Source organism: Dipodomys ordii, unplaced genomic scaffold (genome assembly GCF_000151885.1).
Source record: "Dipodomys ordii isolate 6190 unplaced genomic scaffold, Dord_2.0 Scaffold63, whole genome shotgun sequence".
NCBI lineage: Eukaryota > Metazoa > Chordata > Mammalia > Rodentia > Heteromyidae > Dipodomys > Dipodomys ordii.
In genome coordinates, this window is record NW_012267279.1 from 7,691,612 (window position 1) to 7,704,919 (window position 13,308).

At 39.6% G+C, this 13,308-nt stretch overlaps 2 protein-coding genes across 3 annotated transcripts in view; one reads left to right on the forward strand and one right to left on the reverse strand.

The window, feature by feature from the left end:
* Positions 1–263: 263 nt before the first annotated feature.
* Positions 264–3,963, reverse strand: Fbxo48 (F-box protein 48). Of its 2 annotated transcripts, XM_013022507.1 has the most exons (4): positions 3,889–3,963; positions 2,857–2,950; positions 985–1,323; positions 264–548 (listed from the first exon to the last, which is right to left on the reverse strand). In XM_013022507.1, the coding sequence occupies exons 3-4, from the start codon at positions 1,285–1,287 to the stop codon at positions 387–389; spliced, it is 465 nt and encodes a 154-aa protein (XP_012877961.1). In that variant the 5' UTR covers positions 1,288–1,323; positions 2,857–2,950; positions 3,889–3,963; the 3' UTR covers positions 264–386. The 2 variants fall into 2 exon arrangements, with proteins under 2 accessions (XP_012877961.1, XP_012877962.1); XM_013022508.1 differs by lacking the exon at positions 2,857–2,950 and having other exon boundaries at positions 3,889–3,959.
* A 239-nt stretch (positions 3,964–4,202) lies between these two features.
* Aplf (aprataxin and PNKP like factor) overlaps positions 4,203–13,308 on the forward strand; it is a 51,900-nt gene continuing 42,794 nt past the window's right edge. The window contains exons 1-2 of the mRNA XM_013022456.1: positions 4,203–4,480; positions 11,455–11,526. Coding sequence (XP_012877910.1) covers positions 4,385–4,480; positions 11,455–11,526 — 168 coding nt within the window. The 5' untranslated portion in view covers positions 4,203–4,384. The remainder of the gene's footprint in view (positions 4,481–11,454; positions 11,527–13,308) is intronic.

Below are 13,308 nucleotides of genomic sequence, written 5' to 3' on the forward strand. Positions count from 1 at the left end.
ATTTTCACTTAGTTCTCTCATAAGTCTGATATCTTATTTAAGTCAATTTCAAGTATTTGAATTTTCATTAACCAGAAAATGTTAAACTCTGCCATTTAAAGTAATGCCATATACTAACACAAATATATAAAGTAATACATTTTTAAATCATTCTATTAGTATATTGTTTCTAAGATAAACATTTCATGATTTCCCAGTACAGTAAAACTAGAATTTTTTTTACTGAAGTGCAAAATAGAAATAAATCTTTCCTTTTATAATGGTGTTTTCTTTGTTCTCTTTTAAATGTTAAAAAATTTTAAATTGGAGAAAAATATGAACAAATAAAAACCATCTTTAGCAGCTTATGAGTCATTTTAGTTTTAGACTATGTGTGATATTTTCACTTATCTTTCCAGCTCTGCTTCTAGAATTTCCCCCCATGTATCTGCATCCATTGGGTACATGATTGTCTCTGGTAGACTAAAGGAAGAGGAAATGTTGCTGTATCTGCCACTTAGCCATTCATGTTTCACTTTGCTCTTCTGGTAATTTCTCAGCAGTGTTACCTAAAAGGGGTAAACCATGATCAAGGTAGTTGGTTGGTAAGGTTGTTCAAATGAAGAGCAGCCAACTCACAGGCTGAGAAAATAATTAAGTATTTACAATCTATACACATATGTTAGTAAACTGTAAACTTGTGGTGTGTGTGTGTGTGTGTGTGTGTGTGTAGATTGAAGACTTTGGATTAGGTTGAGTGAGAAGAAGTAGCCTTTCCTTCTGGCTTAAAAAAATGTCATATGATTGATGGGAAATAGTGTAGAAGCTGTGTTTAGCAGGATAAAAAAAACAGTAACTCAATTTTAAGTCATTCCTTAATGTGCTCAACACATTCTGTGATGTACTGCATATGAAATTCTAACTTTTCCAAGCAAGTTGGTGTTGTTTCAAACCCAATACCAAAACACTGTCAGAAACATGGTAGACTGCCACGGTGAAACTTACCCTCCAGGAGTAACCACTTTGTAGATCATCATCTATTTCTCGCTGACACACAGTCCTTAAAGACAAGCAGTGAGGCTTCCATATAGAATCACTATTTTGTATTGTATCATTCCATTCCCTGCAAGTTACAGAAGCTCTGCACAAACTTTGAATGTCCAGTTGACTGAAAATTTTTAAAGTGACTTCTAGAGGAAGCTGATCAAAGTTTATTTGACTCTTGTTTTTATCCTTCTCAGAATCCACAGAGTTTAATTGGGTATCAGAAACTCTCAACTCATTACTCCTCTTGGAAGTTTTCTTCATGACTTGGTGTTTTAATAAAGTGTCTTCATATGTAATCTAAAGGCAAAGTTGAAACATAGAGACTCATTCAGTCTAATTCAGACTCTAACTGTTCTCTGAGTCAGATACTTTTGGGGTATTATTTTAAAAAATGGAAACTTTCTTAATTCAACCTCTTAATCTGTGAAATAGGACAAAAGCTGCCTGTCTCTTATGTGTTCTTGTGAAGACTGACAAAGAGAGCTATAAAACTTGAAGCATCATATCTGAATTATACATGGAAATCTCTCAACCTGTTAGTTATCCTCCTTTTAAATGTCTTTTTAAACCAGAGAACATTCTATAAAAAGGGAAACGATTCTTCATACATCGGAGTTGCTTACTTATTTTACAACAAATAATTAATGAGCACTTTATATTTTCCCTCATATTAACCCTCTAAGGTCCTGTGTGTTTTACACTTAGAGCACGTATTATTTTAGATTAGTCCCATTTTAATTATGCATTAACCACACGGTCTCAAGGGTCTCAGGTTGGATAGTGTAGCTCTAGGTTGGGAACTCTTTGTGTCCACAGAGGGGGTCAGCTCCTTGAATGGAGATGTTCTCTCAAATGCTTCTGGAAAAAAGTGCATTTTTTTTATTAAAACACTGTATGCGATACCATGAAAATGCTTTTCCTTGTAATACAATAAAATTAAATGCTATCATCTAAAGGAGAAGGTCAACAGTCCTGTTTTTGGTACTGGAGTTTAAACTCAGCCTCGCAATAGCTAGATTGATGTCCTTTTTGGACCATATTTATTGGCCTTAGATACAGTCACTACTGGAAGAACTCACTGAAACATTTATGTCAGCATTTATGAAAAGTTCTATCAAACTCCTAAATACTTGTTGCCTGAGAGAAATAATGCCTTGCCATTAAGTTCTTCATGTACTATTTATGTAAACATTGTTTACCTCCTTGCACCTAATTTGTAGGTGCTCAATTGTGACACAAATCTATCTGAAATAGAGAAGAGCAAGAGAAAGATGGAACCTTCCATCAAAGACACAGTCTTAAATACTCAACTTAGTTCTAAGATTAGTGAAGTTACCCTACATATATAGTTAATGCTGAACTATTGATAACAGAGATCAGCAAGGAGTAACAACTATAAACAGTGTATATTATTCAGTTCCAAAGGTAACTAAGGATTTAAAGCTTAGATACAACTAAATTACTTAGAATGTGGCAAGCTTCTGAAAGCAAGGTTGGGTACATAACCACCTTTAACTATTTCTGCATATAAGGATAACTTGTATTTACTTTAAACCAGTTTATTACACTTTCTTTCATAAAGGGGGGTGTTGAGTTCTAATAGGAGGTGTTAAATATATAGTATATATTTATATGTTATATATGTATTTATTTATATATTTGTTATTAATATATATTGTGCAATTAATATAAAATATTGTGTAATATTTATATATAAATTAACTATCTATTCATTATTAACATATTAATATATATTTATATATTAAATATATATTTAACAGCTAATAACATTTCTCCGTCTACAAAGAGCCCAGATATATGTGTCTGTACCTGCCAAGACCGTGGTGACTTCCAGTGATTAGGTTGTTTAAGATCCAAATTAGTTTAGTGAGAACTAAAATGTTTGTGTTCAAAAGAGGACTTCCTGTAGAGGTTTGGGGAAGTAAGAAAGCAAAGTAATAAAAACAAGAGCGTAAGTCAAGAGCAAGTTTCTGCCATACAGGTTCTCTCCTTCATGATTCAAATGAATCAAAGCCAAGCCATCCTCTCTCTCTCTCTCTCCTCTCTCTCTCCCTCTCTCTCCCCCCCCTCTCTCTCCTCTTTCTCCCCTCTCTCTCTCCTCTCTCTCTCCTCTCTCCCTCTCCCTCTCTCTCTGTGAATCTCTTATTGGGAGAATGTTAGTGCCTTGCTATTTCTCCCAGGATCGAAGCTGGTGAATAACACACTTTCCACGATTCCACAGGAGGCAGAGGAAGGTGTTTCTTTTCTTTCCTTTATTCAAGTTTTACTAGGTTTCATGATGCCGTTTTCACACACGTCGATGATGGACGTTGATCATATTCACCTCCCTTCTTAACCTCCTCCCCTCCCCCTCCTCTCCGCCGCCCGCCACATCGGTCCCCTTCGACATCCCAGATAGTCCCCCGACGAAGGGTTCCTTGGCCAGGTCTCTAAACACAACAACAGACCCAGAGACCCCGCACTCGACATCTTTCTTTCTAGGTGTTGGACTCCTCGTAAGCCAGCCCCGCCGCGCCAGCCCTCTATAACAGAGCTGGTCTCGGGTGTCAGCGGACCAGAGTGGGCAGAGGGCCGGGCACTGCTGGGCCAGGCCAGAACGGTGTGTGTGTGGGGGGGGGCCCTCCACCAGGTGTGGCCCCCAGGTGTGTCAGGGTGGGCTCTGCCGCCTGAGTCCCAAGCACACCTGACACCGACGGGAAACAAGACAGCTGTCACCGTGGCTGCCCAGGCGGCTCCGGTCCGCGGAAAGAAGGCTGCGCTCGCGCCGGGCACTGCGAGCCCCCCGCCCCCCACAAGAAAGGCAGGCCCAGGACTGCCAAGAGGGAAGACCCTCCTACCTACCCCGCGGCGGTGGCTTCTTTCCCGGACGAGGCAAGATCCCTGGGATTCGAATTCCTCTCCATGGTCCTCCTCCTCCCGCCCACTCTAGCCCCACCCTGCTGGCCGGACTTCGCCCGCGAGCCAAGAGGCGCGCGCAGTGCCTTCTGGGATTAGTAGTTTTATCAAGGCATTTTTTTTTAAGCTCAGGAAAAGAAGGCAGCAGGAGGACTACAAAGCCCGGCATCCTCTAGACCCGGGTGGGAGGGCAGGTGGGCAAGATAGGGCGGGAGGCGGTGGAGCGCAGCCGGACTTCGGATGCTGATTGACAAGGGAGTCCTCGGCGCCCGTGTCGGGCGGGAATCCCTAACCTGCGTGGGCCCAGCGTAGTCTTTGCTTTCCCGTCAGCGCCAGCTTCCAGGTTTTCCCTCGGCCCGGGGCTGGCCTGGCGTGGGTGTGTGGAAGGCGGAAGCAGCTGCCGGCGCTGTCTCCGCGCCTGGGTGCTTAATCCTCGCCCGCCATGTCCCGGGGCTTCGAGCTGCAGCCGCTGGACGGCGGCCCCCGGGTGGCCCTGGGGCCCGGGGAGACGGTGATCGGCCGCGGGCCGCTGCTGGGAGTAAGTGCGGGAAGGGCTCGGCGGACCCGGAGTGCGGGGCGGGGGCCTCCGCCGGCCTGCCCTGCCTGTCTGCGCTGCGGAGGATGCGGACAGCGCCGTCCCCTGCGGTCACCTGGCGGACATTCCTCCAAAGACTCGGACTGTGCGGTCAGTCCCGCCAGGGGCTGGCGACGAGCGCTGGGGCCGAGCCAGGCCCGCGCTGTAGACACCCAAGAACCCAGAGTTCCAATGCAGATTGTAAACGAGCCTACGAGTTTCCCCGGGCCAGTGGCTCCTGTAGGGTTAAAGATGCTGTGTCTGCCTTACAAAGCCCCAAATACGTAAGAGTGGGCTTGTCAATCTCCTCTAAATTAATTTCTCCTAAACTCTGGCCTACTCTGTAGGTCTGGGTGGACTTTTATTGTAATAGCCTTTTTGGGGGCTATAATTTTAATACCAAACTCCTAGTAGTTATAGTGTTCCAGGAAATGTTACTATACATATAAAATATAAATGTATTACTAGGTATAAAAAACAACTCTATATGCACACCTATGTATGTATGTACATATATATCCTTTCAAAACCCCCTCATGGTCCTTATTGTTCAGATGAGAATTGCACTACAAACCATTTATTTAAAGGTAATACTTAACCTCTTGAATGTATATTGCCACTACTCTTATTTTCCAACCGTTTTAGGAGGATTAGGAGTTAGTCTGCAAGTCGCAAATTCTCTTAAGTACACCTGTGATCCTTCTTCCCTGCGCTCCCAATTAAACTTTTCTTGTATCCACTTTGTGCATGAAACTGCAGATTTTAGCACTGTGGTACATACCTGGAAGAGAGGACTATACATAGCAAGGTATGGATCCTAACCTGTGGAAGTTTCCCTGGGAAGGGAGAAACATGTGTGTTAGTTAATATGAGGGAGTAAGAAGTATATATTATTATCCTGGTTAACTTGCAGCGCCAGAGTGGAACCATTGATATTAGCCTTAGTGCTCTTTGTGAGATCAGGAAAAGGAGTGAGGTTGTTTAAGCTTGTTTTGTGGCGGTGGTCGTGTGTGTGTACACATGTGTGTGTGTGCAAAAATACATGTTTATGTAGTAAGGTTGTTGAGAAACAAGCTTACATGCTGTTTATTCCTCCTCACTACCTCCCCCTCTCCCAAGTGAGTAGTTAAATATTTAGGTAATATTTTGTTACTTTGTCCCTAGTTTGTTACCCTACAGAAGAAAAAAAGAAAACCAACTAAATGAGCTTTCTGGAACTTTTCCACTCTCCTTTTAAATGCTAACATTAAAATATCAATCTCCTGTGTACTTCATTGAGTACGCATATGTCTGTAAAAAGTCAGTTTACCTCTTTTGGAGACTGAGCTTTGAGTAGTGTCTTGGGGACAAATCCAAGACTCCTACCTTCAGTTAACTAGCCCAAAGCCAGAACTTGATGGGTTGTTCAAGTGATGGAACACCAGTCTGTTTTTGTTTTGTTTTTTGTTTTGGTATTTAATAATTCAAACTAATGGGCTTTTTTTTTTTTTTTTGTGGGTCATGAGGCCTATACTCTGGGCCTGGGCACTGTCCCTCAGCTCTTCAGCTCAAGGCTAGCACTCTACCACTTGAGCCACAGAGCCACTTCCGGATTTTTCTGCTTATGTGGTGCTGAGGAATTGAACCTAGGGCCTCATGCATGCAAGGCAAGCACTCTACCACTGAGCCACCTTTCCAGCCCCTAATGGGCTTCATTGTAATGAGAGTTTTGAAAACCATTATGATAGGTGAAAGGACTGAGGATTAAAAATATTTTCTTTTACAGATACATTCTGCTTTTAGGAAATCAAATTAAAATATGCAAAGATGTAAAATTAAGTGAAATGGAAGCTTTATTTAGGCTTCCATTATTTACATTACAAAGGGAGGATTTTGCTTTACAAAAACATTGGTGTCCATGCTCCTGAGAACAGTGAATGCCCCTTGGTGCCTTTGGATCAGGAGTCCTTAGTAAGTTCTAGGCACACTGGTGTTTCATGTAAAGCAAAGCTTACCCTGGCAGTGTTTGATGGGTTGCATCAGGCATGGATGAGGATTTACACAGTCAGAGAAGGCCAGCTGAGAGGAGAGGTTTTGAGTGACATCCTTGGTAGAAAACAGAAAAGGTTTGACATTAGACTTTCAGGCTCCTATCTAATCTTGATGTGAAGGTACCCGTCAAATGAGCCATTTTATCTCTTTAGCTTAACCTGAGTGGTGTTTAGTGATTAAAGTAAAGGATCCCAAATCAGAAGTCAAGTTTTCTTTCCATCTGTCTTGTTTCCAAGTAGATATTGCTGATAGGTTCACTCTAAGGATAGGTTCCTATTCCTAAGGATGGTTTCTATTTGATGGATGCAGTAAAGCCTTGTTAATGTTTTTAATTGTCTGTGAATTCTTTAGTTCACATTCAAATCTCAATGTGTTGCCCTACACATTGGTGAACCAGACAAGAAGTCCTCTTTTCCCACCTTTCATCTTTACCTTTAAAAAAGATAACCAATTTGCTAATTATAGAATTGGGGCGGGGGGGGGGATGTCACTTGCGAGCACCAGTCTTGAGTGAAAAAAACCACTTGAGAGTACCAGGTCCCCTGACTTCAAGCTCCAAGTTCTCATGCTAAAAACAAGACAAAATGAAGAACCAGTTCATCAATGCAGAGGTTTACCTTTTGGCTTGTGTTTTATAAACATGATTGACTTTTTCATTATTTTCAACTATTCTTTGTATTACAGATTGATAGTGTGATGGACTCTGAAGGATTAGGGCAGCTAGAATTTGGGCTCCTGAGAAGTGGGCAAAATTTTTGGAGACAAGGGCCCTTTTGGCTAATTGAATGTATTATTTAAAGAGCATATTGGCTAATTGGGGTAAATGCTCACTAACTTTCTAAGGCAATCACATTGTGACAACTATCCTATTGAGCCTTTGTAAGAATTTCTTCTTTTTTATACTCATCAACAAATAGACCCAGTACTTTCAGGCTCGGCAAAATTGAGTAGAATGTACAGTTTCCTTATGGTGCTACCTCCCACACACGAAGGCCTTCTCCACTTTCAGCCACATTTCATTGATGGATTTTCATGGACACATTGTTCTCTAAACGTACAGTTTATGTGAGTGTTCCTTGTGGTCAGTTGATTCTGACCAATGTGTATGTCTCCATTATTTCTGTGTCACATAGAGAAATATCGGTGCCTTAAAATTCCTCTGTGCCTCTGCTTATTTATCCTTCCCTAAACTAATAATTATTTCTGTAGTGCTGCTTTTTTTCAAAACGTCATATTGACATCACATAGTGTAAACTTTCTCAGTTTTTACTTAGTTATATGCATTTAGGGTTCCTTTATGTCTTTATATAGTTTGATGGCTCATTTCTTTCCATGACCCCCCGCCTTTTTTTTTTTCAATACTAGAGGTTAAATTCAAGACCTCCATGGCACTTATTACATAAGTGCTCTACCACTTGAGCTATGCTTCTAGCCCTTTTTGCCTCGATTATTTTTATAGTCTTGACTTTCAGAGTCTTGCCTAGGTCTGGGCTATCATGGGCTGCAAATCTCCTACAAATCACTGGAGATGAGAGTCATGTGACTCTGCCTCCAGCCATTGTGCTTCCCCTGTAGCTGGGATAACTCGCACATGCCACCACTTCCAGCCATTGGTTGAGACAGGGTTATGAACTTCTTCCCTTACACCCTTTCTTATTCTTCCTTGCATTCTCTAGTTTCTTTCCTCCTCTCTCTCTCCCTCTCTCTTCCTCTTTTCTTCTCCCTTTCTCTCTCTCCCTCTCTCAACAATGCCTCCAGATCTCTTCCCTTCTGTTTACTGTTCAACCTGAATATGGTATTTTCTCAAATACCTTCATATACTGGAAATTTGGGCTTCTTTCTCTGATAATTTGTGGGGTTTTTTTTTGTATATTTTGTTTGAGTTTCTGGGTTTTTGTATGTTTTTTTCTAGAACTGGGGCTTGAACTTGAGTTTTCTGGTTTTGTTCAGTTTTTTTTTCACTTACAGCTGTTTTTCAACCTCTTGAACCATGCTTCTACTGCCAGCTTTAAGCTGGTTAATTGGAGATAACAGTGTCTCTGATTTATCTACCTAGGGAGGCTCTGAGTGGGGATTTTCAGTCCTCAGCTTCCTGTATTAAAGTTAGGATGATAGGCATGAGTCATGGCTTATCCATTCAAGATCTGTGCAATTAGACATATTCCTCCTTTCCACATGGTACCTTTTCTGAACTTGTTATGCTGAGTATCACACATTTTTAAGCCTCTCCTTTTAGAGTTTGAAAATGCTGTATCTGAGATATGCTTTCAGTATTTCCTACTTGGGATGTGCGTAACTCCCATTTTTCTCACTTTGCCCTCTGACTTCTGCTTGAGCATAGGATAAGGAGCTTGATCTGCTGGATTTGATGTTTCTCTTTCCTTCTTACATGTAAATGAAGATATTCATCAGTCTCTTAGTTGTGCTTTAGGTGTGGGATATGGGTAATTTTATTTTTCCTGTTTGCTGATTAATTTGACTTTTTTGGAGGATATGTGTGGTATGATCAGACTATTTTTATTTGTTTATTTTTCAGACAAAATTTCACTGTCCTCAAACTAGTTTTTTTTTCTTCCTGCCTTTGCCTTTCAAATGCTGTAGTTATAGTTTTGTACCACCATGCTCAGAAAAATGACCTTTTGTTAGTCTCTGGCAGTGCCTGGTTTGTCATGAAATGATACTGTAATGGAATGATATATCCACTAGAGGTCACGTTATGCTTTCACATTATTTTATTTATTTATTTTTTTCACATTATTTTAAAATACCTTTTTCTTTTTAGTGTTTGTGAAGCCTACTTCAAAGATTGAAATCGAAATAGAAAGCCTGAAATAGAAAAGGCCATTATTGCTTTCTGCAACAGTGTAGTTTTATTGTTGTAAAGGAAAGAAGTCTACAGTGAGTTCGTATAGGAATCATATGCTGTGATTAAAAAAAAAAATCTTTGGCACTGTATTACTCTTTTGGTTAGGAAATTCACTTGTTATTGAAGGAACAATGAAATCTGAGACCCCCAAATTAGAAATAGTAGCTTCTTTTACCATGAGGTACAGAATGATACTCACTTCCTGTAATTTCTTGGAAATGATTTTATGTAGATGTAATGCATTTCACACACATATTATTGTTTTCATTTGTTTATTGCTCATGGAGATTTGGAGCTCAGTCTACCAGGAGTGGTACCCACCCAAATTAAAGTTATCTGGGTTTCCAATGTCTAAATATGTAAAATATGAATAAGAGCTATGGCTTCATTATGTTAAACCTCAATGTTAAAGTGAAAGTTCTATGCAATGAAGAAATGAGTTATTGGTAACTGCTTTGATTAAAGGAATCTCTAAAGTTCTGTCTTCTTTTTTAAAGTTAGATTATTAGTTTACATTTGTTTCTGTAAAGGTGCCATCAAACCTAACAATAGGCTATCTTGAACCTTCTTTGGTAGTAAATATTTATAAAATGAGCCTTGGTTTTGGGGACCATTTCTGTGGCACTCACTCTTCTGGGATGCTTAGTGTTTCTAAATTTTCTGTGTGGAACTGCTCCCTGATACAAAAAAAAAAAAAAGAATGCTGACTTCTGGCACTTTCTATTTTTGCAATTTTTTGTAGAATTAATGGATTTAGTTGTACAAATGCATCAGTGTTGTGCTTTTACATGCATTTGGCCCTTCTGTGGATAATGCCAGATTTTAAGTGCTAGGTAGTAAGATAACTAAGACATGAGTCAGAAAAGTGTGGTGTTAATTGAATCAGAACTTAAAATGCTTTCCTGATGTATCAGCCACAGATAAAAGAGGTAATTTATTGTCTTTACAGTGAAATGAGAAGATGATCATTTTTACCATTTTCAAACTTGGGTATGCAGGAATCATTGTGAGGATAAGTTGACCATTGTTGGCCCAGAACAGGAAACAAATAGAATTTAAAAATAGATCCTGGGCTGGCAAGGTGGCTCAGTGGTAGAGCACTTGCCTTGCATGGTTAGGCCCTGGGTTTGATTCCTCAGCACCACATAAGCAGAAAAAAAAAAAGCCAGAAGTGGTGCTATGGCTTAAGTGATTGAGTGCTAGCCTTGAGCTGAAGAGCTGAGAGACAGCGCCCAGGCCCAGAGTTCAGGCTCCAAGCCCGGACCACCCCCCCCCCCCCCGCAAAAAAATAGATCCTAATCTCTTTTTCATTTTAAATGTTTGTTATTTACGATTATTCCTTTTGTTTTCTTGTTTTCATAACTACTGAGATGGTCTCAGAGATTAAATGCAAATTTGCCTTATCAAAACCTGCCAGACCTTGGGCTTACAGTCATAACCCTTATATTTTTTCAGACTGTTTCTTTAAAATGCCTTTGCTATTATAACAACGTATTATATATGCACCTGTTCTCATAAGGTTTATTGCTAGGAATCCCACAAAATGTTTTTCATGAATAGAGGTGCTAGACAAGTTTGGGATGTTAGGCCCATGCTTGTTTTGCCTCTGCCATTTATTCATCTATGACCTTGGAGTGAGTTATTTCATCTGTTAAATGAGAACTGCCATTGATATATGGTTTTCAAAAAGTTACTTAAAAAATTTAAATAGTTATACAAAGTTTCAGCTCAAGTCAGATTATAAGCATAATGCATAGTTCTCCCTCATCTTTCCCAATTACATCCATACCCTCAACTTACATAGTTCCATTTTTACATATGTATATTGAAGAAAGTGTCTAGATTTACCTGTCCTTCCTCTTTCAATTCATCTTCCCCCTTTCCTTTGCCACCACCCTCAACAAAACTTACATAGTTGTTGAATGGGTGACATACTTCATATCTAGCCTACTGACTTCAGGAACATGCCAAGGGAATTGTGTGCCTACTGTTCAGGCTTGTTTGTTTAGGAGGTGACTATATTTTTGTTTTCCCATTGTAGATAACAGACAAGAAGGTGTCTAGAAGACATGCCATTCTTGAGGTGGTGGGTGGTCAGCTTCGAATCAAACCGGTAAGCCTGCTAGTTATGATAGATTTTAACTTTTTAAATATCTTATCCTTCTAGTGTCTGACTCAAGGTCCCTGTCTTCTAAGGTTCTAGAAATAGGGAATTCATATCAGAATATATCCTTCCCTTGGCTAGAAGATTCTTGGGAAGTAGATCTACAGTATTAAATTATATATATTTCTCACTGGATAAAGCTATATTTACATAGTTAGAATTTTAATGAAATATGACTGCAAGTTCATCTATGCATTATGGTTTTACTCATAACTGGATATTCCAAATAAGATTCTGCAAGAAAGCTTATAACTATGTAATGGTTGACTTTTGCAGGGGAAGGAGGAGGGTAGTGACTGAAGTTGGTTTTGTTTTAGAGGTATATCTAAACAAATTCTGTAACTCTTTGTGTAGAGCTAAAGATATCTAAAGTTTGGAACTTATTCAACTTCAAGGTTTTATTTATTTATTTTAAAGGCCAAGAACGTTTATTAGTAAAGCAGAGTGAATGAAACATAAAAAGATAGTGCACAACCCAGCCATGGGTATGGGCATATCTGACCATAAGTTCTTCATGATCTTAAAGCATTCAGCATAGCTGTGCTCAAATGGAGGTTGAGGGTTTGACTCATATTTATTAAGAGTGATTAAATACACCAATTTCAAGGTTTTAAAGTGATTATAATTTGGAAGTTTCTGTTTAGGCTAGAGTTTTGATTCCTTGAATAACATCATTTGCAAGGACAACCACCTTCTGGAAAAATCCTATATGGTTATTTCTTGCCATCTGTAGAATCTACTGTGTAAGAGAATGAAGTATATGCATGAGGGTTAATTGATTATGCACTAGATAGTGTGGTAGCAAAATTACTGTTATGGAACTAAATTCATTAATTTATACCATTTCAAATATTTCTTTCTTCTTTCTTTTCTCTCTTTCTTTTCTTTTCTTCTTCTTCTTCTTTTTTTTAGTTGGTTGTGGGGCTTGAACTCTGGGCCTGGGCGCTGACCCTATACTCTTCAGCTCAAGGCAAGCACTCTACAATTGAGCCACAGCACTACTTCTGGTTTGCTGGTGGTTAATTGGAGATAAGAGTCTCATGGACTTTCCTGCCCAGGCTGGCTTTGAACCCCGATCCTCAGATCTCAGCCTCCTGAGTAGCCAGGATTACAGGTGTGAGCCACCGGTGCCTGGCATTAATGCTTTCTTTGAACATAGATAATTATTTTTATCTTCCTATATTGATTGAATTGTTCCTAAATTTGAAAATTATCTAAAATTAAAATTGCTTAAAATTAATTAAAATTGTTTAAATTTTAGTATTGGGAGAAATGTTAACTAGAGGTGAATTGACCTCATCTCAACCCTGAATAAGTCATTTAAAAAAAATGATTTCTATCTTGGGATGGGTATAGTGGCATATATCTTAATCCCAGCCATTTGAGAGGCCTAGTGGGAGAATTGTAGTCTGAGGCTGACTTTGGCTCTGGGCAAAAATGAGAAACCTTATCTTAAAAACAAAGAAAAAAAAGTTGTTTGGGGACCTAGATAAAGTGGTACAGTGGAGCTCTGAATTCAAAACCTCACTAGGGGCAAATACAAGTAGTTTTAAAACTGATAGTTGAATATGATTAGGACATTTTTTTTTTCTGGTGGTACTGGGGTTTGAATTCAAGCCCTCACACCTCAGGCTTGATTTAGAGATAGGGTTTACGGTACACAATCAGCTTCCCATTGCAGTTGGGATGGAAGATGTGGTGCTATGATGCCTAGTTTCCTCCTTTGAGATA

Coding starts and splice junctions, on each gene's coding strand:
- Fbxo48 (XM_013022507.1), bottom strand. CDS start 1,287: ATGAAGAAAACTTCCAAGAGGAGTAATGAGTTGAGAGTTTCTGATACC. Junction 549..984: donor AAAGTGGTTACTCCTGGAGG/GTAAGTTTCACC, acceptor TACCCCTTTTAG/GTAACACTGCTGAGAAATTA.